At 46.3% G+C, this 27,476-nt stretch overlaps 1 protein-coding gene across 3 annotated transcripts in view; it reads left to right on the top strand.

Moving 5' to 3' along the window:
• Window positions 1-27,476, top strand: part of BTBD9 (BTB domain containing 9) — a 533,997-nt gene that overhangs the window by 44,177 nt on the left and 462,344 nt on the right. For all 3 annotated transcript variants that reach the window (XM_030195766.1, XM_030195767.1, XM_030195768.1), the window contains exon 5: window positions 8,942-9,161. In XM_030195766.1, coding sequence (XP_030051626.1) covers window positions 8,942-9,161 — 220 coding nt within the window. The remainder of the gene's footprint in view (window positions 1-8,941; window positions 9,162-27,476) is intronic.

Genomic DNA, 27,476 nt, shown 5'->3' with positions numbered 1-27,476 from the left:
GAAATTAGACCTTACCTGCTAATTTGCTTTCCTTTAGTCCCTCTGGACCGGACCAGGCCCCTCCCATGTTTTGTCATTTTTTCAGTGGAATAGTAAAATAAATAAATAGATAAAAAAAAACCCAACAACAATAACAAGCTTGTATATTTAGCATTTTCAGTGACCCATGCCACATCTGTAGTTGGAGTTGCGGGTGGGTTCCGTTGCTGCTATATATGTGTACGTACGTATGTATGTATGTATCTATACAACTTTAAGGGGACCTTACCGCTTCTCTGGTGAGAGTTGCTGGTGACCTATACTTCAAGTGAACCAAGTGAGTCATACCTCTTCTCTGGTGGGAGCTGTGGGTGAAGTATGATACAAGTGGCCTATACCACTTCGCTGGGGACAGTTGCTGGTGACCTATACTACAAGTGGGCTATACCTCTTCTCTAGTACTGGTGAGCTACAATATGAGTGAGCCATACCACTTCTCTGGTGAGAGTTGCTGGTGAGCTATAATACAAGTGGCCCATACCACTTCTCTGGTGAGAGTTGCTGGTGAGCTATAATACAAGTGGCCCATACCACTTCTCTGGTGAGAGTTGCTGGTGAGCTATAATACAAGTGGCCCATACCACTTTGCTGGTGAGAGTTGATGGTGAGCTATATTACAAGTGAGCCATACCACTTCTCTGGTAAGAGTTGTTGGTGAGCTCTAATACAAAAGGGGCCATACCGCTTCTCTGGTAAGAGTTGCTGGTGAGCTCTAGTACTCGGCTTTGTCGAGGAATTTGTGGCTGCTAGGATTCCATACGGCACAGAAGGTTTCTCTCTCTCTTTTCTGCTTGGTTAGTCAAATACTGAGGCTAGGGTCACATGACCAGGGCTCTTATTGGCTCTCCAGAGTCACATGTTTTTCTCAGTCTCCACCTGCTGGTAGGCGAGCACAACCCAAGAGTCCAATCCTGGTCCGGAGGGACTAAAGGAAAGCAAATTAGCAGGTAAGGTCTAATTTCTCCATTATTATGGCTGCAGTATAGTCACATTCGTTATTACTACATGATTAAACCAACAGTCCAACAATTTTGCTAACAAAATGTTACTCATCTATTTCAACCTTGAGCTGTCTTCCCCTTCCTTACCCAGGGCCGCTGAAAGAATGGGCCGGGCCCGGGACAAGGCCGCCCCGCCCCCACTTCCACCCCCCCCCCAGGTTGTCGTCGCCCCCCCTGAGGGGGGCCCGGTGCCACAGTCCCACCTGCCACCGGGCCGGGCCCCTTCCACCCAAACCCCTTCCACCCAAACCTCCACCAGCAGAAGTGCTGTCTTCTGACTCCGGCGTGCGCGGCCCACACAGACACGCTCCTCTCAGCTGATCTTCGCTGTACTCTGCAGGGCTTCTGTGCGTCTGACGTCTTGCACGTCAGACGCACAGAAGCCCTGCAGAGTACAGCGAAGATCAGCTGAGAGGAGCGCGTCTGTGTGGGCCGCGCACGCCGGAGTCAGAACAGAAGACAGCACTTCTGCTGGCGGGGGTTCGAGTGGAAGGGGCCCAGTGGCAGGTGGGACTGCGGCACTGGGCCCCCTTGGAGGCCCGAGCCCCGGAATTTTGTCCCCCATGTCCCCCCCTCTTGGCGACCCTGCCCTTACTGAGATACACAGTACCCACAATCATAGTATATGATATGAATGTGATATAAGATACGCATTATTGATCCTGATCTGTCTTTGCCATTTTCAGAACACAGTAAAAGTCTGCTTGGTACTGGCTTCCCAACTACTGGAGTTGCCATTGAAACAGTACTCCCGCCCTTCATAACGTATTGATAGCCATGAGGTCATTTAAGTTTAGTTTTGATTCCATCCTCTGTTTATTCCACACATTTTTGAATTCCATCACTGTTTTGTCTCCACCACCTTCTCTGGGAGGGTCTGTTCCAGACGTCCACCACCCTCTCTACGAAAAAATATTTCCTGATGTTATCTACCACCCTGCAACCTCAATTTCTGTCTTATAGTTCTGCTCTCTTTAGATGTTAACATATTCTTTTTAGACGCTTGCATTACCAAATCCTTTATCCTTTTTTGTAGCTCCTCCATCGGATCCTCTGACAATTAATTGTCTATGTGCTCTACCTTCTTGTATCTATCGTATAGCTTCTTTCTCCGAGGACAAGCAGGCTGCTTGTTCTCACGACTGGGTTGACGTCCGCGGCAGCCCCCACCAACCGGAAGAAGCTTCGCGGGACGGTCGGCACGCAGGGCACGCCCACCGCGCATGCGCGGCCGTCTTCCCGCCCGTGCGCGACTGCTCCCGCCAGTTCCTTTTTTTCCGCGCCTGGAGAGAGTCGTGCTTTGCCGCTCTCTCTACTTCAGCCGCCGGATTCTTGCGATCGCGTATACGCGGATCGCGCTTCGTTAATTTAATTTAATTTCCTTTTATTATCTTTTCTTGAAAAAAAAAAAAAAAAAAAAAAAAAGACCGCGTGTGGAGCACGCGCTCCCCTTTTTCCCTCGCTTCCAGCGGGGACGCCTCATTGCGGCCTAGTGGCCGCTCGGTCGGCTGGTTTTTTCGTGGTGTGATTTTAGCCACCATTGCCGACTTTGACTTCGCCGACGCGATTTTTCCGTCGATGTCCTCGAAGGTCCCGAGTGGATTTAAAAAGTGTGGTCGCTGCGGCCGGCCGATCTCGCAGACCGACACCCACGCTTGGTGCCTCCAGTGCCTCGGGCCGGAGCACAATCTCAAGTCGTGCGCGCTGTGTCTCGGTCTCCGGAAACGGACTCAGGTTGCGAGGCAAGTTCTGCGGGACCGTCTTTTTGGAACTTGCGCCGGCCCCTCGACGTCGACCTCGACGGCATCGGTATCGAAGGCCGGATCTTCGGTACCGGTATCGATGCCCGAGACATCGGCATCGATGGCAGCGACCCCAGGAGAACAGGTCCCGTCGGCCCGCCGGTCCGCCGGTGAGAGTGGGGTTGAGAGGCCGCGTGGGCTGTCGGCCCCGGTCACTCCCTCAACTCGTGAGCCACGGGACCGAACCCTGTCGGACCCGGTACCTCGAGACCGAGGGGGATCGACCTCCTCCTCCTCCATGCCCTCCGGCGCCGGTGACGTGCACCGGAAAAAAGACAAGAAGCGCCGTCACCGGGAGCCCTCGGTGCACCCTGAAGGGGAGTCGACGCCGAAGCGTCATCGCAGAGAGGAGAGATCTCCGTCGGTGGTGGAGGTACCGACGCGTCGGGGTTCCGGCACCTCGGTGCCGTCTCCTGGCCCCCAGCAGCTTCTGGCACCGACACCCTTACCGGCCCCACCGCCTTTCCCGGCAGCGGGCCTGGACGAGTGCCTCAGAGCCATCCTTCCGGGGATCCTGGAAGGGCTGATGCGCCAGGCTGTGCCGGCGTCGGGGGTGCTTGCGCCCCCGGCGCCGATGACTGTGGCGCCGGCGAGCTCTAGCCCGGCGCCGGGGCTGTCGACACCGCCGCCGCTTGCGGTGCCGGTCTCGACCGCCACGCAGGTGGAGTCCCCGTCGACGTCGATGGAGGGAGCTCCGTCCCCGCCGGCGCGGGAGTCCACCGCTCGACGACACCGAGGCCTCGGTGCCTCGACGTCGAGCCGGGCCCGGTACCGGACTCAGCTACATGAGCTAATGTCCGATACCGAGGATGAGGACTCGTGGGGGGAAGAGGAAGACCCGAGATATTTCTCCTCAGAGGAGTCTACGGGCCTTCCCTCGGACCCCACGCCGTCACCGGAGAGGAAGCTCTCACCTCCTGAGAGTCTCGCCTTTGCCTCCTTTGTGCGGGATATGTCTATAAGCATTCCCTTTCCCGTGGTCTCTGTGGAAGAGCCGAGGGCCGAGATGCTCGAGGTCCTCGACTATCCATCACCACCTAGAGAGTCCTCCACGGTACCGCTGCACAATGTCCTGAAGGAGACGCTGCTTCGGAACTGGGTGCGACCACTAACTAACCCCACCATTCCCAAGAAAGCAGAGTCCCAGTACAGGATCCACTCTGACCCAGAGCTCATGCGGCCCCAGTTGCCCCATGACTCAGCGGTCGTGGATTCTGCTCTCAAGAGGGCACGGAGTTCGAGGGATACCGCCTCGGCGCCCCCGGGGCGGGAGTCTCGCACTCTGGACTCATTTGGGAGGAAGGCCTACCAATCCTCCATGCTTGTGACCCGCATCCAATCTTACCTGCTCTATATGAGCATCCACATGCGGACCAATGTGCAACAGCTGGCGGACCTGGTCGATAAGCTCCCGCCGGAGCAGTCCAGGCCATATCAGGAGGTGGTCAGGCAGCTGAAGGCGTGCAGAAAGTTCCTGTCCAGGGGGATTTTTGACACCTGTGACGTGGCATCTCGTGCTGCGGCCCAAGGTATAGTGATGCGCAGGCTCTCATGGCTGCGTGCCTCTGACCTGGACAACCGCACCCAGCAGAGACTGGCTGACGTCCCTTGCCGGGGGGATAATATTTTTGACGAGAAGGTCGAGCAGATGGTTGACCAACTGCATCAGCGGGAAACCGCTCTCGACAAGCTCTCCCACCGGGCACCTTCAGCACCCGCCCCCGCGGGCGGGTGTTTTTCCCGGGCTCGGCAGGCTGCACCCTATTCTTTTGCGAAGCGTAGGTACAACCAGCCGGCCCGAAGGCCTCGTCAGGCACAGGGACAGCCCCAGCGCGCTCGTTCCCGTCAACAGCGTGCGCCTAAGCAGCCCCCTGCGCCTCCACAGCAAAAGCCGGGGACGGGCTTTTGACTGGATCCACGGGAACATAGCCGCCCTACAAGTGTCCGTACCGGACGACCTGCCGGTCGGAGGGAGGTTGAAATTCTTTCACCAAAGGTGGCCTCTCATAACCTCCGACCAGTGGGTTCTCCAAATAGTGCGGTGCGGATACGCCCTGAATTTGACCTCCCTGCCTCCAAATTGTCCTCCGGGAGCTCAGTCTTTCAGCTCCCATCACAAGCAGGTACTTGCAGAGGAACTCTCCGCCCTTCTCAGCGCCAATGCGGTCGAGCCCGTACCACCCGGGCAGGAAGGGCAGGGATTCTATTCCAGGTACTTCCTTGTGGAAAAGAAAACAGGGGGGATGCGTCCCATCCTAGACCTGAGAGGCCTGAACAAATTCCTGGTCAAAGAAAAGTTCAGGATGCTTTCCTTGGGCACCCTTCTGCCAATGATTCAGAAAAACGATTGGCTATGTTCCCTGGATTTAAAGGACGCATACACTCACATCCCGATACTGCCAGCTCACAGACAGTATCTCAGATTCCGCCTGGGCGCACGGCACTTTCAGTATTGTGTGCTGCCCTTTGGGCTCGCCTCTGCCCCACGAGTGTTTACAAAGTGCCTCGTGGTGGTAGCGGCCTACCTACGCAAGCTGGGAGTGCACGTGTTCCCATATCTCGACGATTGGCTGGTCAAGAACACCTCGGAGGCAGGAGCCCTCCGGTCCATGCGGTGCACTATTCAACTTCTGGAGCTGCTGGGGTTTGTGATAAATTACCCAAAGTCCCATCTCCAGCCAACTCAGTCTCTGGAATTCATAGGAGCGCTGCTGAATTCCCAGACGGTTCGGGCCTACCTTCCCGAAGCGAGGGCCACCAATCTCTTGGCCCTGGCTTCGCAGACCAGAGCGTCTCAGCAGATCACAGCTCGGCAGATGTTGAGACTTCTGGGTCATATGGCCTCCACAGTTCATGTGACTCCCATGGCTCGTCTTCACATGAGATCTGCTCAATGGACCCTAGCTTCCCAGTGGTTCCAAGCCACCGGGAATCTAGAGGATGTCATCCGCCTCTCCACCAGTTGCCGCACTTCACTGCTCTGGTGGACCATACGGACCAATTTGACCCTGGGACGTCCATTCCAAATTCCGCAGCCCACGAAAGTGCTGACGACGGATGCATCCCGCCTGGGGTGGGGAGCCCATGTCGATGGGCTTCACACCCAGGGTCTGTGGTCCCTCCAGGAAAAGGATCTGCAGATCAACCTCCTGGAGCTCCGAGCGATCTGGAACGCACTGAAGGCTTTCAGAGATCGGCTGTCCTGCCAAATTATCCAAATTCGGACAGACAATCAGGTTGCAATGTATTACGTCAACAAGCAGGGGGGCACCGGATCTCGCCCCCTGTGTCAGGAAGCCGTCGGTATGTGGCGTTGGGCGTGTCGCTTCGGCATGCTTCTCCAAGCCACGTACCTGGCAGGCGTAAACAACAGTCTGGCCGACAGACTGAGCAGAGTCATGCAACCGCACGAGTGGTCGCTCCATTCCAGAGTGGTACGCAAGATCTTCCGAGAGTGGGGCACCCCCTCGGTGGATCTTTTCGCCTCTCAGACCAACCACAAGCTGCCTCTGTTCTGTTCCAGGCTTCAGACACACGGCAGGCTAGCGTCAGATGCCTTTCTCCTTCATTGGGGGACCGGCCTCCTGTATGCTTATCCTCCCATACCTTTAGTGGGGAAGACCTTACTGAAGCTCAAGCAAGACCGCGGCACCATGATTCTGATAGCGCCCTTTTGGCCCCGTCAGATCTGGTTCCCTCTTCTTCTGGAGTTGTCCTCCGAAGAACCGTGGAGATTGGAGTGTTTTCCGACTCTCATTTCGCAGAACGACGGAGCGTTGCTGCACCCCAACCTTCAATCCCTGGCTCTCACGGCCTGGATGTTGAGGGCGTAGACTTCGCTGCGTTGGGTCTGTCTGAGGGTGTCTCCCGGGTCTTGCTTGCCTCTAGGAAGGATTCCACTAAAAAGAGTTACTTTTTCAAGTGGAGGAGGTTTGTCGTTTGGTGTGAGAGCAAGGCCCTAGAACCTCGTTCTTGCCCTGCACAGAACCTGCTTGAATACCTTCTGCACTTATCAGAGTCTGGCCTCAAGACCAACTCAGTAAGGAATCACCTTAGTGCGATTAGTGCTTACCATTATCGTGTGGAAGGTAAAGCCATCTCTGGAGAGCCTTTAGTCGTTCGATTCATGAGAGGTTTGCTTTTGTCAAAGCCCCCTATCAAGCCTCCTACTGTGTCATGGGATCTCAACGTCGTCCTCACCCAGCTGATGAAACCTCCTTTTGAGCCACTGAATACCTGCCATCTGAAGTACTTGACCTGGAAGGTCATTTTCTTGGTGGCAGTTACTTCAGCTCGTAGGGTCAGTGAGCTTCAAGCCCTGGTAGCTCATGCTCCATATACCAAATTTCATCACAACAGAGTAGTGCTCCGCACCCACCCAAAGTTCCTGCCGAAGGTGGTGTCGGAGTTCCATCTTAACCAGTCAATTGTCTTGCCAACATTCTTCCCCAGGCCGCATACCCGCCCTGCTGAACGTCAGTTGCACACATTGGACTGCAAGAGAGCATTGGCCTTCTACTTGGAGCGGACACAGCCCAACAGACAGTCCGCCCAATTGTTTATTTCTTTCGACCCTAACAGGCTAGGGGTCGCTGTCGGGAAACGCACCATCTCCAATTGGCTAGCAGACTGCATTTCCTTCACTTACGCCCAGGCTGGGCTGACTCTTGAGGGTCATGTCACGGCTCATAGTGTCAGAGCCATGGCAGCGTCGGTGGCCCACTTGAAGTCAGCCACTATTGAAGAGATCTGCAAGGCTGCGACGTGGTCATCTGTCCACACATTCACATCTCATTACTGCCTCCAGCAGGATACCCGACGCGACAGTCGGTTCGGGCAGTCGGTGCTGCAGAATCTGTTTGGGGTGTAAATCCAACTCCACCCTCCAGGACCCGAATTTATTCTGGTCAGGCTGCACTCTCAGTTAGTTGTTCTTCGTAGGTCAATTTCTGTTGTTCCCTCGCCGTTGCGAGGTTCAATTGACCTGGGTTCTTGTTTTGAGTGAGCCTGAGAGCTAGGGATACCCCAGTCGTGAGAACAAGCAGCCTGCTTGTCCTCGGAGAAAGGGTATGATACATACCTGTAGCAGTTGTTCTCCGAGGACAGCAGGCTGATTGTTCTCACCTACCCTCCCTCCTCCCCTTTGGAGTTGTGTGTTTCATCTTTTGCTAGTCATTCAACTGGCGGGAGCGGTCGCGCACGGGCGGGAAGACGGCCGCGCATGCGCGGTGGGCGTGCCCTGCGTGCCGACCGTCCCGCGAAGCTTCTTCCGGTTGGTGGGGGCTGCCGCGGACGTCAACCCAGTCGTGAGAACAATCAGCCTGCTGTCCTCGGAGAACAACTGCTACAGGTATGTATCATACCCTTGCTGGTATAACTCCCTGTCCCAGATCACAGTCACTCCCCCCTTATCCGCTTTCAAAATTACAATCGATGGTTCCTTACACAATCGAGTCAGTGCCAACCTCTGATTTAATGATAGATTACTTTTAGCATATTTCCTTATCCCACGTTGCTCCACTTTCACTAGATCTCTGAATACCAAATCTTTAAACGTGGAAATTGCTGCATTCATCGGCCCCAGAGAGCTCCATCTGGAGGGTGGCTTCACTATAGAAATAGCCACAAAAGTAGGGTGATCCAAAAATATATATTTTGCATTGTAGTTTCCGAAAAAAAATCTAAATCAAGCTATGCGTAGGCGAAATACATCATGACCAGTCGTAGGTACAAAACCCAATCCGAGTTCTAGTACTTGCATCTGATCCAGAGTGGGAACAAAAGAAGAAATATTTACTATTGTTTCCGCATGGTCCGCCCCTGTGCATCTCCCTGGCGGTCCCGATCTCGATCCCTGTGCTTCGATTGTTTCTGCTGGGTTACCCCAGCCCTCGTTTTCATCCTGCCGGGTGCTTGACCTTCCCTCATCTGTTCAATTGGTTCAGGATCACTTCCAGTGCTCAAATCATCACTATACCCAGATGAGGCATACACGTCTGGACCAGTTCCAAAATATATTTTCTTCTGTAGTACCTTCTTATCCATCTGCCACTTAGTGTCTTTTATCTATTCATTCTCTTTTATTTATCTCTTTTTCAGTACCAGAAGAGAACATTGCAACCATGAAGCATGGGACCCAGGTGGTAAAGGGGGAACTGAAGTCGGCATTGCTGGATGGGGACACTCAGAATTACGATTTGGATCATGGCTTCTCTCGACATCCAATTGATGATGACTGTCGTTCTGGCATTGAAGTGAAACTTGGTCAACCATCAATAATTAATCACATACGAATACTATTGTGGGACCGCGATAGCCGGTAGGTGACAGTAACTCTTTATTACAGTGATTTTTGTCTGCATTTTTGTGTGTTGATTCTATGTTCAACACACAAAGCATTATTCTCTGAGTCTGACACATGGTATTTGTTAATTTTGGTATCTTATGAACTGTATTATTTGATTGTATTTTATTTATTACCTTTTACTTGTGTTTTAATTTGGAATTTTTAATTTGCCAAAACACGAGCTGTTTCTGAATCAACACTGCTTCCCCGCTCAAGGAATTTGGCTCATCATTGTCTCTTCCATTCCTCATGGGGCCTATTACACTTCTCTGTGTGACTTTTCCCATTTGTGTTCTTGAATCTGTCTCCTCAGCAGGGGTGTGCACTTCTTCCAGCAGATGGAGACTGAGAACACACTGAACTTACTGTATATGTGGGCTGTGCAGTCCCTTGGAAATCAGTCTGTTCTCAGCCTCAGCAGATGGTAGCAGTGGTAAGTCTGTGCAGTCCCCAGTTAGGGTAGTGTTAATCTTTAAGTTAATATAAAAAATAAAATAAAAAACAGGCAGGACCAAGGCAGGAGGAGTCTAATTTCTCCTTTGCTGGGTAAAAATAATTAAAACAAATATAAGCAGTAAAGAACAAAAACAATGAAAAGATTGATGTATAGTTATTAAAATGCATTATAAAGCATTTTCATGCCTACATTTCTTTTTACTTCTGTAAATGGGCTGTTATAAAATTAGGTCATACCTAAAAGTATGGATAGTACAAGCTGGTGCGTATTTTTATAGTAGGCATGCACAGGGGTAAAGTTTAGGTAGGGTATGGGCAGATCCACCTTTTTTTGCACGTAAAGTATGCAGTGACATTTAAATCAGCTTTCGATTGGGTGTAATGTCAGTGCTTTGAATGCAGGCCCTACTGCTGTCTTTACACAAATATTTTACAAGCCAGATTGTCACCCATAGGTCTTTACAAAATAGCACTACAATAAATTCCTTCCTGTTTACATAACCCAGATGCAGTTATAAAATTTAACTTTCAATAGTTTTAAAAAACCCAGAGTTTAACTCCAAGTAGGTAGTACCTCTTCTGCTTCCAAGATTTTTTAAGATGAGTATCAGATCTTGGATGATTTTCAGTTTGGATTTCATCCAGCGTTCTCCACGGAAACATTGCTTATCACAGTGTGTGACAGTTTTAGGGCTGGATTTGATAGAGGCTTGAGCTACATTATGGTGATTCTAGCCATCACAGTGGCTTTTGATACTTTACATCATGGATTGCTGCTGGGACGTCAAGAAGAATTGGGAGTGGGAAGGTTCTGTGATGGTTTGGCTCTTTTTTGACTGGTAGATATTTTCGAGTACAAACTAATTAGACTACATCTACTTGGCTAGGAATTTGTTCAGGAGTGCCTCAGGGTTTGGCTCTTTCACCTATTTTATTTAACATCTATATGTTATCTTTATGTAAACTTCTGAAAGATCTGGGAGTATCTTACCGGCTTTATGCCGACAATATTCAGCTCTTTTTTCCTGTTGAGAAATTTGTTACAGGGCATCTGATTGCCTGTATCTTTTTTTGTCAACAGTGAAGAACTGGATGTTGGCCAGTATGGCTAAGACCCAAATAATGATTCTGTCAGATTTGATGTATCTTTTCCTGTACAAATTGATTTGGAAGGTTTAATGATTGATGTTAAACGGGAAATGAAATATCTTGGGGTGCTCCTGGGCTCTTCTTTGTCTTTTTCAGGCCATGTCCAGAGCCTGGTCAGACAAATTTTCTTTAAATTAAAGCTTTTGAGTAGATTAAGGGCCTATCTGTCAGAGCATTACTTTAGGTCTGTTATTTTTGCTCATATCACTTCACTATTCGACTGCTGTAATGCTTTGCTTATGGGAGCTTCGGGAACCTTATTGCATAGTCTTCAGATGGTGCAAAATGCTTTAGCAAGGATAGTGACCAGAACAGCTAGATTTGACCATATCACCCCAGTTCTGATGAAACTCCATTGGCTTCCAGTTAAATGGCGCTCACAATTTAAGATTGGACACTAATTCATAAGTGTCTGAACAATGAGGTTCCAGTCAGTTTAGCTACTCTATTATGAATTTATTATCCAAAAAGGTCCCTTCGCTCTGATAACAAGTTGTTACTTGATGTACCTACTGTGAAGTATATACGACTGGAAGATCATAGATTGAGAGTGTTTTATGGGGAAAGAGCGAGGTTGTGGAATTGGCTTCCAGATCAAGTTATGGTTTCTGTCAGGTACTTGTGATCTGGCTTGGTCACTGTTTGGAAAACAGGATAGTAGACTAGATGGACCATTGGTCTGACACAGTATGGCTACTCGTATGTTCTTATGTTCTCTGGAGTACTTTTAGAATTAATCTCAGAAAGAACAGAGAGAGAAGCTGGAGACAGTTCAGAAATGCTGTGGGGTCTGCACCAAAAGCCATATGAGATAGGACAAAAGACCCAAACTTGGTATACCCTGGAGGAGGAGGAGAGAGAGAGAGGGGATATGATAGAGACATTAATGCATAAGAGACCATCCTTTTTCAATGAAGGGAAGTTATAGAACTAGGAGGAAAACTCAGGAAAATATTTTATTTATTTATGGGTTGCTTATATCCCACATTTCCCACTCATAGAATGGGTGATGGATGCATGGTATACTGTTCTGGAGGAGGCTGTAGAGAACAAAACTGTAGTGAAATTCCAAGCAAGTGTTGCATATACATAGAGGATAGAAATGAAGTTCACTGGGGGTAGCCTGCATAGAACGACAGTTACAGCCCTGAACGGTATGAGGGCTGCTAAAAAAGCATGGGGAGACCTGTAGGGTAGTGGATTTTGATTATGCTAGGGACAGATATGAAGAGAAGGTCCAGACGCCAGGTGGAAATCACGAGCAAGACAGGAGCCTGTTGCTGGATTGTATTTGGAAATTTATGTGCACATCTATCAGGAGGATGAATCTAAACTGGGCAGACTGGATGAGCCATTTTGGTATTTATCTGCTGTCCATTAACTGAACAGATGGTACAAAATATCAAAAGTCATAGGTGTCTGATATGTAGCCTCCATCCTTGAGTTGAAAGTCCTTGAAGAGGGTAGAAAACTACATGGGGGTACTGGGTGAACGCCCGAACGGGTTGATGGTAACAGACTACATGGTAGAGCAAAACTGAAGAGAGAGAGAGAGAGAGAAATAAAATGGTGTCGCCTGAAGGACATAAAGGAAAAATTTGTTGAATTAGGGCAGACAACTGGCAGAAAGAGAATTAGGAATTGAGATGTAAAATAAATGGCAAAAGGAATACTCCAATAGCTGAAGATACCCTGGAGTTTAGATAAATAGGATGACAACAAAAATAGGAGATGTGGGTAGTGGAACAAAAATACACAGAAAACATCATGGCCTAATGGTTAGTGCAGTGGGCTTTGATCCTTGTAAACCTGGGTTCAATTCCCACTGCAGCTCCTTGTGAAACGTGTACAGTGCTGCGTACGTCTAGTAGCACTCTAGAAATTAGTAGTAGTAGAAAGTAATAAAGGATGACAAAGTATCAGCTTAGACTGTAATCCAACCTGGGGAAGGGACATGCCTGCTGTGTCTGAACTGGAACGCGCTTTGAGCTTGGGTTTGGAAAGTAAGTAATTAAATCCCTGGCACCACTCCTCAAAAAACCATCACTAGACCCTACCTGTCCCTCCAACTACCGCCCCATCTCCCTTCTACCCTTCCTCTCCAAGATACTTGAACGCGCCGCCGTTTACAGCCGCTGCCTTGATTTTTCTCTCCTCTCATGCCATCCTCGATCCGCTTCAATCCGGTTTTCGCCCTCTACACTCGACAGAAACGGCACTCACTAAAGTCTGTAATGACCTTTTCCTTGCCAAATCCAAAGGTCACCATCCTCATCCTCCTTGACCTATCCGCCGCTTTTGACACTGTCAATCATAATTTACTTCTTGCCGCACTATCCTCATTTGGGTTCCAGGGCTCTGTCCTCTCCTGGTTCTCCTCTTATCTCGCCCACCGTACCTTGATCTCCCTCCACCCCCATCCCGCTCTCTGTTGGAGTTCCTCAGGGATCTGTCCTTGGACCCCTTCTTTTTTCAATGTACACCTCTTCCCTGGGCTCGCTGATCTTATCTCATGGTTTCCAATATCATCTCTTATGCTGACGACACCCAGCTTTATCTCTCCACACCAGACATCACTGCGGAAACCCAGGCCAAAGTGTCGGCCTGCTTGTCCAACATTGCTGCCTGGATGTCCAACCGCCACCTGAAACTGAACATGGCCAAGACAGAGCTTATTGTCTTTCCACCCAAACCCACTTCTCTCCCTCCACTCTCTATCTCAGTCGATGGCACCCTTATCCTCCCCGTCTCATCTGCCCGCAACCTCGGAGTCATCTTCGACTCGTCCCTCTCCTTCTCTGCGCATATCCAGCAGATAGCCAAGACCTATTGCTTCTTTCTCTATAACTTCAGCAAAATTTGCCCTTTCCTCTCTGAGCACACGACCCGAACTCTCTTCCACTCTCTCATTACCTCTCGCCTTGATTACTGCAACCTACTCCTCGCTGGTCTCCCACTTAGCCATCTATCCCCCCTTCAATCCGTTCAGAACTCTGCTGCACGTCTTATCTTCCGCCTGGACCGATATACTCATATCACTCCTCTCCTCAAGTCACTTCACTGGCTTCCGATAAGGTACCGCATACAGTTCAAGCTTCTCCTACTAACCTACAAATGCACTTAATCTGCAGCCCCTAATTACCTCTCTACCCTTATCTCCCCTTACGCTCCTACCCGTAACCTCCACTCACAGGACAAATCCCTCCTCTCTGAACCCTTCTCCACCACCGCCAATTCCAGGCTCCGCCCTTTCTGCCTCGCCTCTCCCTATGCTTGGAATAAACTTCCTGAGCCCATACGCCAAGCCCCCTCCCTGCCCATCTTCAAATAAGTACATAAGCACTGCCACGCTGGGAAAAGACCAAAAGTCCATCAAGCCCAGCACTCTGTCTCCGACAGCGGCCAATCCAGGCCCCAAGAACCTGGCAAAAACCCAAAATTTAATCCTTGCTCAAAGCCGACCTCTTCAATGTCGCCTTCGGCACCTAACCATTATACCTCTATTCGGGAAATCGAGACTGCCCCAGTTTGTTTGACTGCACGTTTTTGTCCATTAGATTGTAAGGTCCTTGAGCAGGGACTGTCCTTCCTTGTTAAACTGTACAGCGCTGCGCAACCCTTGTAGCGCTTTAGAAGTGTTAAGTAGTAAATCCAAATCCAGAGGATCCTTAGTTGTAGGGAAGCTAAGGTAAAGGTAGAGATCATGGGAAAGGAAGAGAAGACCTGTTGAGCTTAAGAATTTGTATCTGCTGCCATATTGTATATTTTTACATACTTTATTTTTGGGCGAAGAATAGATAAGCAAAATAATTTGCATAGTGACAGTTATGCATTGATATAATGCAATATAATATACCAATCAGTCAGCTAACTGCATAAGTAGAGGGCCGTTATTGGATTCTGTAATTACATGCCTATATCTACTATAATAATTTCCACCTCCAACGTTCTGAAGCTGACTCCGTGGCTTCACTGAAGTGAAGGGTTCGTTAGGTTCGTCAGTCTGTCAACATCTCTCTCTGTCCCGCCCTCGCGTCAAAACGTGATGACGTCGAGGGCGGAACAGTGAGAGGCAAGGCAACCAACCAACAAAAATAGTTGTAAGTGCGCCTGCGCACCGCCTACCCTCTCTGCGTCTCGCGGTTGGCGGCCGAGCGAGCGAGGAACTCGGCAAACAAGAAAGGCGGTGTGGTGGCGAAAGCCGCACGGAAATATCTGACAGCTGCATACTTGGAGAAAAAACCCAGGAGGCGAACTTTATCATGTTGAGTGCCCGTGGCTGTGTCAGCTCCGCCGTTGCCTCTCAATGTATGTGAGTGAGACAGTATGAGGGAGCTCCTGCTTGCTGTGGGTCAGGCCAGGACTTAGCTGGTGGACGGGAGAAGCATTGTGGTAGGGTGGGAGGGAGGGAGGGTACTCTGGAACTGGGTGGGTGGGAGCCTGAAACTCGGAGGGTGGGGGGGACCCTGAAACTCGGAGGGAGGGGAGGGAGAGGGGGACCCTGAAACTCGGAGGGGTGGACCCAGAAACTCAGAGGGAGGGGGTGGACCCTACTACTACTACTACTATTTAGCATTTCTATAGCGCTACAAGGCGTACGCAGCGCTGCACAAACATAGAAGAAAGACAGTCCCTGCTCAAAGAGCTTACAATCTAATAGACAAAAAATAAAGTAAGCAAATCAAATCAGTTAATGTGTACGGGAAGGAGGAGAGGAGGGTAGGTAGAGGCGAGTGGTTACAAGTGGTTACGAGTCAAAAGCAATGTTAAAGAGGTGGGCTTTCAGTCTAGATTTAAAGGTGGCCAAGGATGGGGCAAGACGTAGGGGCTCAGGAAGTTTATTCCAGGCGTAGGGTGCAGCGAGACAGAAGGCGCGAAGTCTGGAGTTGGCAGTAGTGGAGAAGGGAACAGATAAGAAGGATTTATCCATGGAGCGGAGTGTACGGGAAGGGGTGTAGGGAAGGACGAGTGTGGAGAGATACTGGGGAGCAGCAGAGTGAATACATTTATAGGTTAGTAGAAGAAGTTTGAACAAGATGCGAAAACGGATAGGGAGCCAGTGAAGGGTCTTGAGGAGAGGGGTAGTATGAGTATGACCCTGAAACTAGTTAATATATAAAGCAATACGTATTGTTTTGGTGAATTTTTCCATATCTTAAGATCACCTGGGAGGCTTAAGAGTTACAAAAAGTGGTGGTTCTGGTATTTCTTTATGATTGTGTATATCAAGGAAAAGTGTCACAGCTGTAATAGCCATTTGTGGGGTGACATTTCTATTTCTGCACTACTTTTCAGAGTGGCCTACAAAATACCGTAATAAAATATATATTATAGCGATAAAATATCTAGTAATGTTGTCCAATAAAAATATCAAAACTATAAAAAAAATACATCCCCAAAAGATTACATTTAATCCAACCCCCTTCTCAGAAAATATTGGTCCTCGCCCTCTCCTCCCCCAGATGAGAAAGTTTCTGCTATAAAAAGGCACAATGCGCATTAGTGCAGAGGAAAAATACCAGGGACTCCCTTCCAGAATCTAACTTTATCCAATTTACTGCTGAAATTGTAACCGGCTGATAAAATACTAAGGTTCAGTGGGAGGATATGACTTGGTCAAGGTTTGTAGCTGAAGTCAATAAAACGGAGGTTTATAGCCTGAAATAAGCTGACCTTCCCAGGTCGTGTCTGTAGGTTACAGATTGACTTTTATGAACGCGTAAATCTTTACTTTCCCCAGCATTCCTTGTGCAGATTGCCGGTGATAGTGGACCAGCTGTACCAAATGCTATTGCCATAGAGACAGAGTGCAAAGCAGTCCCTTCAAACATCTATCCTGATAACTGCAGCACAGGCTTACATTAAGGTTAGGGTGAAGGAAGGAATAATATTTTATGGATGATATTATTACTAAATGGTGTGAAACAGCTGAGTCTAGGATCTGCCAGAGAGAAGTCAGTCAGATTTTGGTGCCGGAGTTTGCTAAATGAATCTGTATGTATTTGTTACAGGAATTTCTTTTGTAGATATTTTGTTCTCTCTCATCTCATATGGATTAATCATAGGAATGTCTCACCAGTGCTCATTCAAGATCCTGAAGATAAAGTGGAACTCCGAATTAATGAATAATATATCATTTTGAGTTTAGTCATGCATATTTCACAATGTCTGTCTGTTCAGAACTTCTATGTGGGAGTTATTACATTTGTATCCCACATTTTCCCACCTTTTGCAGGCTCAGTGTGGCTTACATATAACCGTTAATGGCATTACCGATTACGGTCTGAACAAATACATGGTATGAATGAATACAAAGTGATATTATAGTAGAATGGGGTACATCTATGGTAGGCAGGGCTTTTTTTGAGGGGGTACTTGGGGGTACTGAGTACCGGCACCTTTTCCATTGTCTACTAAAATCAACCCATGGTCCCCAAGTTTTAATGAAAGAGCTCAGGCTCTACATAACAATTCTGCCTTGTCATAGATTCTGTGACTGGTTGCAGGGGGCCTGGCTATTGTGGGGTGGGTCTCTCAGTGATCACCCCACCTCTGAAGGGTGGCCTGGCATTTGAGTACCGACACCTTTTTCGCTATAAAAAATGCACTGATGGTACGTACAGTTGGGGGAATTTATAGAGGAAAGGGGGAAGAAGTGTCAGGTAATGTTGTTACGGTCTTTGGTTGCATTGTGTCGCAAGTGAACAGGCATTCTTATGTTGGGTCGGTGGGGTATGCTCTTCTGAACAGGTCTGTCTTTAGTGCTTTCCGAAAATTTAGGTGGTCGAGCGTAGTTTTTACTGCTTTTGGCAATGCGTTCCATAGTTGTGCGCTTAGGAAAAGCTGGTTGCATAGGTGGATTTATATTTGAGTCCTTTGCTGCTTGGGTAGTGGAGATTTAGGTATGATTGTGCAGATTTTGTGGTGTTTCTGGTTGGCAGGTCGATGAGGTCTGTCATGTATCCCAGTGACTCGCCGTAAATAATTTTATGAACAGTCGTGCAGATTTTGAAAGAGATACGTTCTTTGATTGGTAGCCAGTGCAGTTTTTCTCTGAGTGGTTTGGCGCTGTCAAAACGTGTTTTTCCAAATATAAGCCTGGCTGCTGTGTTTTAGGCGGTCTGAAGTTTCTTTATGATTTGATCCTTGCATCCTGCATAGATTCCATTACAGTCTCATCATACAGTGGCTTCATACCATGGACTGTACCATGTTCCGAAGTATTTCCCTCGGGAAGAATGGTTTTATGTCTTTGAGATTCCACATTGAGAGAAACATTTTCTTTATGGTGGATTTCGCTTGGGTCTCTAGTGATAGGTTACGGTCGATTGTTACTCTGAGAATTTTCAGGCTGTCAGAGACAGGGAGGGTGTATCCTGGGGTGTTGATGTTTGTGGGTTTGTATGTATTGTATTGGGATGAGAATTACAGGCTGGAATTCAGCACATACATTACTAGTTAATGGCTGAAAATCTAAAATCTAGGAAAAGTGGTATGCTAAGCCTTTGGCACAATTTTCTCTTCAGGTCTAGCTCAAAACGTCTTAGTTTTAGTCCTGGACGTTTTTGTTTTGTTCCATTATGGCAGAAAAAGGTCCAAGTGTTAGGAACGCCCTAATCCTGCCCGCAACATGCCCCCTTGTGATTTGGATGCATTGCAGAGAAACTGCATAGATAAACGTCTGAAAAATAGGTTTCAAAAATAGCGATTTGAACTTTTTGGCAAGCAGAACGTCCAAATGCTGTGTTATGCCACTTTTTAAACATTTTTCTCTTTCGAAAATGAGCTCCATTGTGCATTTTTTTGGCTCCCAGAATATGGAATAATTTGCCCCTGGTGTTACTCCCTGAAAGCTATTGTCTGTAAGAATGTCTCTTGCTTTTAGCGAGTGCGCCTTTTCTTTTTTGACAATGGAGTTCTTTTCTGGTTCTTTTATGATTTTGATATTTTTATGATGTAAGTTGCCTCAATTTGGCTGTGGCCAAGATTGGAGATATAGCAAGTTTTTTTTTTTTAAATAAAAAGTAAACATAAAAGTATGAGTAGAATTTAAATAATTCATAGCAAAAGATGAAATGTAGTTGTACTTGTTAATTTCCTTTCCTTTAGTCAGTGGGCTCTTGGCTGAATCGGAAATGCAAGGGAAAGGTGTAAAAACTGAGAAGGCTAAAATAAAGAAGAGTGGAACAAAGAATAGCACAGAAGCATAGAAGCTCATTCTTGGTTTAATTTAGAAACCACTTTTCTGGTTTTTAATTACAAAAGCTTATAGTTGCATGTGCTAATGAAGAGAATAGAAAAGAACAAAGGCTACAGAAACCTGCGTGAATAAAAATTTAATATGGCACTTGTAGTCCATTATCCAACAAGCCAGCACAGTGCAAATCAATGTAATCACTACAAAATAAATACAGTCATATAATTTAATCATATAATAAATAGAATCACAAAAAAAGCATTTTAAAACATATTTTAAAAAGCTTTTAAAATTAGAATGAAAACATCCTGATTGACAATATCATCATTAACCTCACAGAAGGTAAATCATGTAGAATAACCTCCATAACCTGAAATCTGATTTAAAAATCATGTCTTAATCTTATTTTGGAGCTTTATATTATTCACCTCTAATCTTAAATCAGACCATAGAACACATCCGTGCATAGTATAGTTTTGGACAAACGCCAGTCTAAACTGTTTGCCTTTAGGAATTGTCAATCAAAGATCAAGTTGTAACCTTAAAAACAACAGTGACTGATTTAAAAATAATCTTCTGAACTGGGAATCAATATAGTGCGAAAAGAAGAGAATTAGTCAACTTTGCTGCAGTATTTTGTTCTAGCTGAAGATGAGATAAAGTGGGAGGTCCAAGTAAACAGTGTTACACTAATCTTTTGGCTCAATATTCAAAAAGGTTTAACTAGGCAGGAGCGGCTGCTTCTCAGCTAAACCCCACTGAGCTGGCTGTCCACCAATATCCAGCAACACTTAAGTGTGTGTATGGGGGGGGGGGGGGGGGGGGTTGGGGTTTGGCTCTGTCTGGCCAGTAGAGGGGTGGTCTGGGAGCAGAGTCGGGAAGGTCCCAGAAGTTATGCAGGCACTGGCAACATTAAGTACTGGTAACCACATATCTAACTTTGCCTGCTTAGCTATGTGGTTATTGCACTGAATGTTTATTTATTTATTACATTTGTACCCCGCACTTTCCCACACATGGCAGGCTCAATGCGGCTTACATAGTAACAATATAAAGAATTACAAAGTCGTAAGAAGAATATACAGTTTGTAGTAAATGCAATATTAATGTGGTAATGGATAAGTAAATTGAACATAGGAGGAATTGGGTGCAAAAGGAAATGAGCGTTAGGAGGTAGGCGTAGGAAGATGGAGAGGAATAGATATGGGATAGCAATAAGGATAATGGGAAACATGGTCAATGTATAACAGTCGTCTGTGAGAATCATGTGGGCAGGCTTTAGTTAAGTTAAATTGTTAGGGTAGGCTTTCTTGAAGAGATGGGTCTTCAATGCTTTTCTGAAGGGCAAAAGGCCATTGATTGTTCGGATGGATCTTGGTAGCGCATTCCAAAGCTGGCTACCCAAAAAGGAAAAATTGGATGCGTAGAAGGATTTGTACTTAATACCCTTGCATTTGGGAAGGTGTAGATTAAAGTAAGTACGTGAAGACGTCAAACTGTTTCTGGTTGGCCATATTGCTTAATTTTTGGGAATCACGGCTAAACTGGATGTTCATTACTGGTGCCTGGACATTGGCCGTGCATTGAACATCCGGGTCTAACTTTGCCAGCAATGGTCAGTACTCTTAAAACGCTCACTGCTGCTGGTTGAACATTGACTCCTATATGTGACAGAATTGTGGCCTGCATAATCTGTTATAAGAACATAATTCTAATGCAATAAATTTAACCTAGCATTTCTGTTATTGCTTAAAAAATCATCTTCATTACTAGTTATTAATATTATTCGTATGTAACTCAACAAGAGACAAAACTTAAGTCCTTCCGCTTCAAGATTATAAAGGTTATAAAAATAACAGTCCAGTCTTATCACTAAAACCTCCAAAATCAAGTTCACTTCAAGCTGGCCAGTTTCACAGATTTTGAATATTGAAAACTCCGGTATGCAAAACCCCCCACTTACCTTTATAAAATGTCACGGTTGGTCTCCAGACTCATCATTGGTGTTCAGTCTATTTCAATGATTCATCAGGTACCTACTGAGCTTTTATCTTCATCAGCCAGAACAAGGTGAAGGACATCTGTTTCCTCTTGTTTAAGGCACAGGGGTAAAGAACAAATACACAGAACTATAACAACCCGGTTGTCCTCACAGTTCTGTATTTTGCACTACTTTTGTCTCATGTTGGGTTAATATGAATAATTTTAATAATATTTACTAGAGATTATTTTTTAAGCAATAATAGAAATACGAAGTTGAATTTATTGTATTAGTGTTATTGGAAATTATCTGTCGTTTTAATTTTTTGATATAGTCAATTGAAATTCTGGTCCATTGATAAGAACATACTAGCCATCACCTCAGAAGCAAAATTATTGTTTGCTCAAGGTAAAGGTCGGGTGGATACAATTCCTATTTCTAAAATAGTACTAGATAATGGATTGTCCCTTGATATTGAAAATGATTTGAAGGTACTTGGAGTCTTAAGGTATACTACCTTATCACTAGTTCCACAAATTAATTCAGTAGTGAAATCAGTTTTTTTCAAACTTCATTTGTTGCGATCCATCGGGTCTATTTTTTTTGGTAAATCGTTTTGCAGTGTTGGTTCAATCATCAATTCTGTCTTACTTAGACTGCTGTAACAGTCTATATTGTTTTGCTTCCTCTACTTTACTTGCTTGGTTACAAATATTACAAAATACTGCAGCCAAATTGATTTTTAGTAAAAAGAGAGATGATCGCACAACCCCATGTCTTGTCCAGTTGCACTGGCTCTCGGTGAAGACCAGAATATTTTGCAAGCTGATTTGTCTGGTCTATAAGATGTTTGATGGTTGTAGCCCTGACTATTTAGTTCATTTTTCCATCTTCTCCTTACTCTTGTGGAATCTCATGCTTTCTTTACTATCCATCGTTAGTTGGCATAAGATATAAGTTACCATTTGAATTGTCTTTTCCTTACCAGGCAGTTAAGTGTTGGTGTTCTTTGCCCATCCCACTCGGAACTTTACCAACATATTTAAGTTTTCATAAAAATCTGACTTATTTCAGAAATTGTAATGTTATCAGTCTTTTCTGGTCTTCATTTTTCTTATTTTAATGCTGAACCACTATCTGGGAGTTGGTGAGTTATAAAGACCACGTTACATCACGTCAAATCACATCACATCACATCACAATAGTCCATCTAGCCCAGTATCCTGCCTCCAACAGTGGCCAGTCCAGGTAACAAATACCAGGCAGAGTCCCAAAAAGTAGCAAGATTCCATGCAAACTTAACCCCAGGGATAACCAGTGACTTTCCCCAGGTCTACCTTAATAATGGTTCTGAATTTTTCCTCCAGGAATTTGTCCATACCTTTTTAATCCCAGCTACATAAATTGCTTTTACCACTTGCCCTTGCAGTAAGTTCCGGAACTTAACTATATATTGAGTGAAAAAAATATTTTCTCTGATTTGTTTTAAATGTTCTACTATGTAACTTTTTTGGTGTCCCCTAATGTTGGTACTTTTTGAAAGAGTAAACAATCGATTCATGTTTACCTGTTCCACTCTATTAAGGATTTTATCATATCCCCCTTCAGCCATTTGTTCTCCAAGCTGAAGAGCCCTAACCTCTTTAGCTTTTCCTCATAGGAGAATCCTTTCATCTTCTTAATCACTTTGTTTGCCCTTTTCTGTACCTTTTTTCTTTCACTGTAACTTTTTTTTTAGATGTATCATAGTAACGTAGTAGATGACGGCAGAAAAAGACCTGCACTATCCCCGCCTCCCAACCACCAGCCCCGCCTCCCAACCACCGGCTCTGGCACAGACCGTATAAGTCTGGCCAGCACTATCCCCGCCTCCCAACCTCCAGTCCCGCCTCCAAACCACCGGCTCTGGCACAGACCATATAAGTCTGGCCAGCACTATCCCTGCCTCCCAACCTCCAGTCCCGCCTCCAAACCACCGGCTCTGGCACAGACCATATAAGTCTGGCCAGCACTATCCCTGCCTCCCAACCTCCAGTCCCGCCTCCCAACTACCGGCTCTGGCACAGACCGTATAAGTCTGCCCAGCACTATCCCCGCCTCCCGCCACCGGCTCTGGCACAGACCGTATAAGTCTGCCCAGCACTATCCTTGCCTCCCGCCACCGGCTCTGGCACAGACCGTATAAGTCTGCCCAGCACTATCCCTGCCTCCCGCCACCGGCTCTGGCACAGACTGTATAAGTCTGCCCAGCACTATCCCTGCCTCCCGCCACCGGCTCTGGCACAGACCGTATAAGTCTGCCCAGCACTATCCTCGCCTCCAAACCACCAGTCCCGTCTCCCACCACCAGCTCTGGCACAGACCGTATGTCTGCCCAGCACTATCCCCGCCTCCCACCACCGGCTCTGCCACCCGATCTCGACTAAGCTCCTGAGGATCCATTCCTTCTGCACAGGATTCCTTTATGCTTATCCCATTCATGTTTGAATTCCGTTACCGTTTTCATTTCCACCACCTCCCGTGGGAGGGTATTCCAAGCATCCACTACTCTCTCTGTGAAAAAATACTTCCTGACATTTTTCTTGAGTCTGCACAATGTACTCAAGTTGTGATCATTATGATCTTTGTTTTATTCTCTATTCCTTTCCTAATAATTCCTAATATGGTAGCACAGTAGCATAGTAAATGTCGACAGATAAAGACCTACACGGTCCAGCCAATCTGTCCAACAAGGTGGCCAGATTTCTGTTTGCTTTTTTCGCCACCGCCGCACACTGAGCGGAAGATTTCAATGCATTGTCCTCAAGGACACCTAAATCCTTTTCGTTAGTGGGCATCATGCAGCTATAGTTTGTGTTAATTCTTTCCAATGTGCATCACTTTGCACTTGTCCACATTAAAATTTCATCTACTATTTGGATGCCCAGTCTTCCAGCCTCCCAAGTCCTCCTGCAATTTCTCACAGTCTGCATGCAATTTAACAACCCCCAACTCATAGGATAACAGTCTTATCAAACTCTCCTTAGCATGGTCTAATGTCATCCTCCTCTCTTCTAAAAGAGTCACTAGAACTGTCTCAGTACTATGGGCCTTCCTGAACCTGGAGGAGTCCTCCTGACTCAAGAAATTTCATTCATATGAACTGTATCCACTTCTTCCACTAAATTTTGTCAGAAAAGGCAAAATAGCATGCCGAAGGTTCTGTTGAGAAGGGCAATACCACCTGTGTTTTAATAATCCTCAGTTAGAGAGATAATCTTAGCTTAAGGACCTTGGAAGAAAATAAAACATCTACTGTCTTGGTAGTAGGAACATACTGTTTCTGCTGGAGCCTAATATGTGTCACCCTTAAAAGGCTGTTTTATAAACAGACCAATTCCTTGGTGCTGTTAGCTCCAGTGACAATTTGTTCAGAATAAAAAGACTTCTTTGTCCCTTAATTTCCTGCCGGTGTGCTTGCAATCTTTCTCTCTTTACAGATATCCTAATGTCTAAGCTACCTAAAGTTTGACCTTTTTGTTCTAATTTTCCACTTTCCATTTTTGATTTCTTAAGAGAGTCGATATACCAAGGGAATACCCTAATGACAAGGAACTTTCTTGTGTTTCAGCGGGGTTGTTTGATGAAAGTGGAGATGAGCCAACAACCAGCCATAGTCTCGATAGGTGTTGTGATGGTCGTTGACTGTCAGGAAGATTGCTTTTAAGAATTATTGAGAATCTTTTTAACCCCAATCACATATTTTGGAAATAGGAGACTTATTTCTAGGATAAGCAGTCTAAAGTCTGTTTTACTGTTTTGGAATCTTGCCAGGTACTTGTGACCTGGATTGGCAATTGTTGAAAACAGGATATGGGGCTTGATGACCCTTTAGTCTGTCCCAGTATGGCAACGTTTATGTTCAGAACTAAATATACATTGTTGAAAATTTTAAAGATATAACAATCATATCATATAGTAGGTTCACAGGATCCGATAGCCACCATGGGGGTTTTCTTCCTCACCAAATAGTGTTACATTGAGATCCAGCATGTGCCTAGCAGAATGGGAAGGGCCAGAATTAACCTGAACAAGGCTCAGAGGTTTAAATGTGAAAATAAAGTGATCAGCCAAACCATCATTCTTATCTTTACAATGAAGGTTAAAGTTCCCCATGATAATGAATTGTTGAAATTGTAAACTAACATTTAAGGATAAACAACAATATCTCCTCCAGTTGTGCAACTGAAACTCTGTGAGGACAGTAGATTAACAGCAAGCCTAAATAGGTGTGAATATTGTGATCAGTCAGAGAACGTGGATTGGGAACCCGGGGGAGCAAGAAGGGGAAAGTCCCTTTTGTACCCTAAAACCGCACCGGAGTACAGAGCCAGAAGGTCCGGGACCAAAAGATCCAGGCCCGTCCGAGAGAGCAGCTGGTCTCCTTCCCCAGTGAGGTCATTGGAATCAAAAGACTACAAGTCCCAGCAGCCCTTGAGGGAGACAGGGTAGGGCCAGGAAGTGTTACCCACACTACCAGTCCCAGAATGCTAAGGGAAAGGAGGAGGATCTGGGAGGGGATTGATCAGGAGGATGGGAAACAGCTGGGAGGAGGTGCTGTAGAGGAGCCCATGGACTGGCAGGCAGGAGAGAGTGGAGAGCGGTTAGAGAGAGGAGATCCCAGAGGGAGAGCCCATGGACATTTCTGCTCTGGCTCGAGTCATTGGTGAACAGTTGAAAGGGCTCATGGTGGCTTGGTTCTCTGACTTGATGAAAGGAGGGAGGAAGTGGCTACAGCAGCACTTTAACTGTAAATAAAGGTTTCAACGGGTCAAATGGAAGGTTGTCAGGTGTTGGAGCCGACGAACAATGGGTGGGACTCTTTCATTTCCCAGACTGTAAGAGGAGGAAGTGAAGAAAGGGTTGAAACTGAACCAGTTGCATTGTGTATGCCAAGGACTGTGTTTCAGTAATAGAAAGGAAAGGAAAAGAACTGTGTAACTTGAGTTTGTGAACAAGGTGGACTTTGATAATACTAAAAGGTAAAAGGACCTGAGGAGTGGGAAATGGATACAAGCGCCCTGCTCCCCATAAGAGGAAGGGGAGAAAAAGAAGGCTGAAGGGGGTTTGCCCTCCAGACTGAGAGTGGCTATTGCCCTGGAATTTAGGGTGGACTTTGTAGTGCACTCAGAATCCTGAGCAGCTGCAATTACGAGCAGTGGACAGAAACTAGAAAGGGACGGATAGAGGAGCCCAGTGAAAATCTAGCGTCTTAGCTGCAGCCCTAGGCAGCCGCCTAGGTCTGAGCTGAGTGTGCTCATTAGAGTGGAAACCGGACACCGGAGCTAGAAGAGGGAGAAGGCATAAGTGACTAACCTGGTTTCTCCTTGTAACAGGGTTGTCAAGATGAGAGATCTAGGAAATTGCAGTATCCCATGGATTACAAACCTGGCAGTGTCCTGTGGATTACAATATCAATTAAAAATATCATACTTTCATAGTGTTCAGATGAAAAGGCCTGTATAACAGAAACATTCATGCTTGTTTTTAAGTATTGGGGCTATCCCTCCTCCTACCAACGACTTTCCTATGAAGAGAGGCTGAGAAGGCTAGGGCTTTTCAGCTTGGAGAAGAGACGGCTGAGGGGAGATATGATAGAAGTGTATAAAATAATGAGTGGAATGGATCGGGTGGATGTGAAGCGACTGTTCACGCTATCCAAAAATACTAGGACTAGAGGGCATGAGTTGAAGCTACAGTGTGGTAAATTTAAAACGAATCGGAGAAAATTTTTCTTCACCCAACGTGTAATTAGACTCTGGAATTCGTTGCCGGAGAACGTGGTATGGGCGGTTAGCTTGACGGAGTTTAAAAAGGGGTTAGATAGATTCCTAAAGGACAAGTCCATAGACCGCTATTAAATGGACTTGGAAAAATTCCGCATTTTTAGGTATAACTTGTCTGGAATGTTTTTACGTTTGGGGAGCGTGCCAGGTGCCCTTGACCTGGATTGGCCACTGTCGGTGACAGGATGCTGGGCTAGATGGACCTTTGGTCTTTCCCAGTATGGCACTACTTATGTACTTATGTACTTATTGTGTAGCCTAGAGGGCATGAAGCTATGAGAGTGGGGCCCTCATTCTGTATAATTCATGTCCTAGAAGAACAACAACAGAGAAACCTGGAAACACATCATATTGTTAGGAAGCAAGGAGAAAGACATCATGGTCCACAGCTTTTAGACCCTCTTAAGAAATTTTCAGATATTCAAGTGTCTATGCATTACACTGGATGCTTTCCATTCATTTGTAAAGACTGTCTTGCATTCTGCTTTTACGGATGAAGAGACTAGTTGTGGTTATGTGGAGAGTGAATGTACACCACTTTGATAGTTTTCAGGTTGTATATAAGAAACCAACTGAAGAGATTAATTCTATAGAGGGGTTCCTACTTGGAGCCTATGCAATAAAGAAAAGAAGGTGCCTACTTTTCTTTATAGAATACCAGTGTAACACACTACTACTAC

Source organism: Microcaecilia unicolor, chromosome 3 (assembly GCF_901765095.1).
Source record: "Microcaecilia unicolor chromosome 3, aMicUni1.1, whole genome shotgun sequence".
Lineage (NCBI taxonomy): Eukaryota > Metazoa > Chordata > Amphibia > Gymnophiona > Siphonopidae > Microcaecilia > Microcaecilia unicolor.
This window is presented reverse-complemented; position numbering and strand designations above follow the sequence as displayed.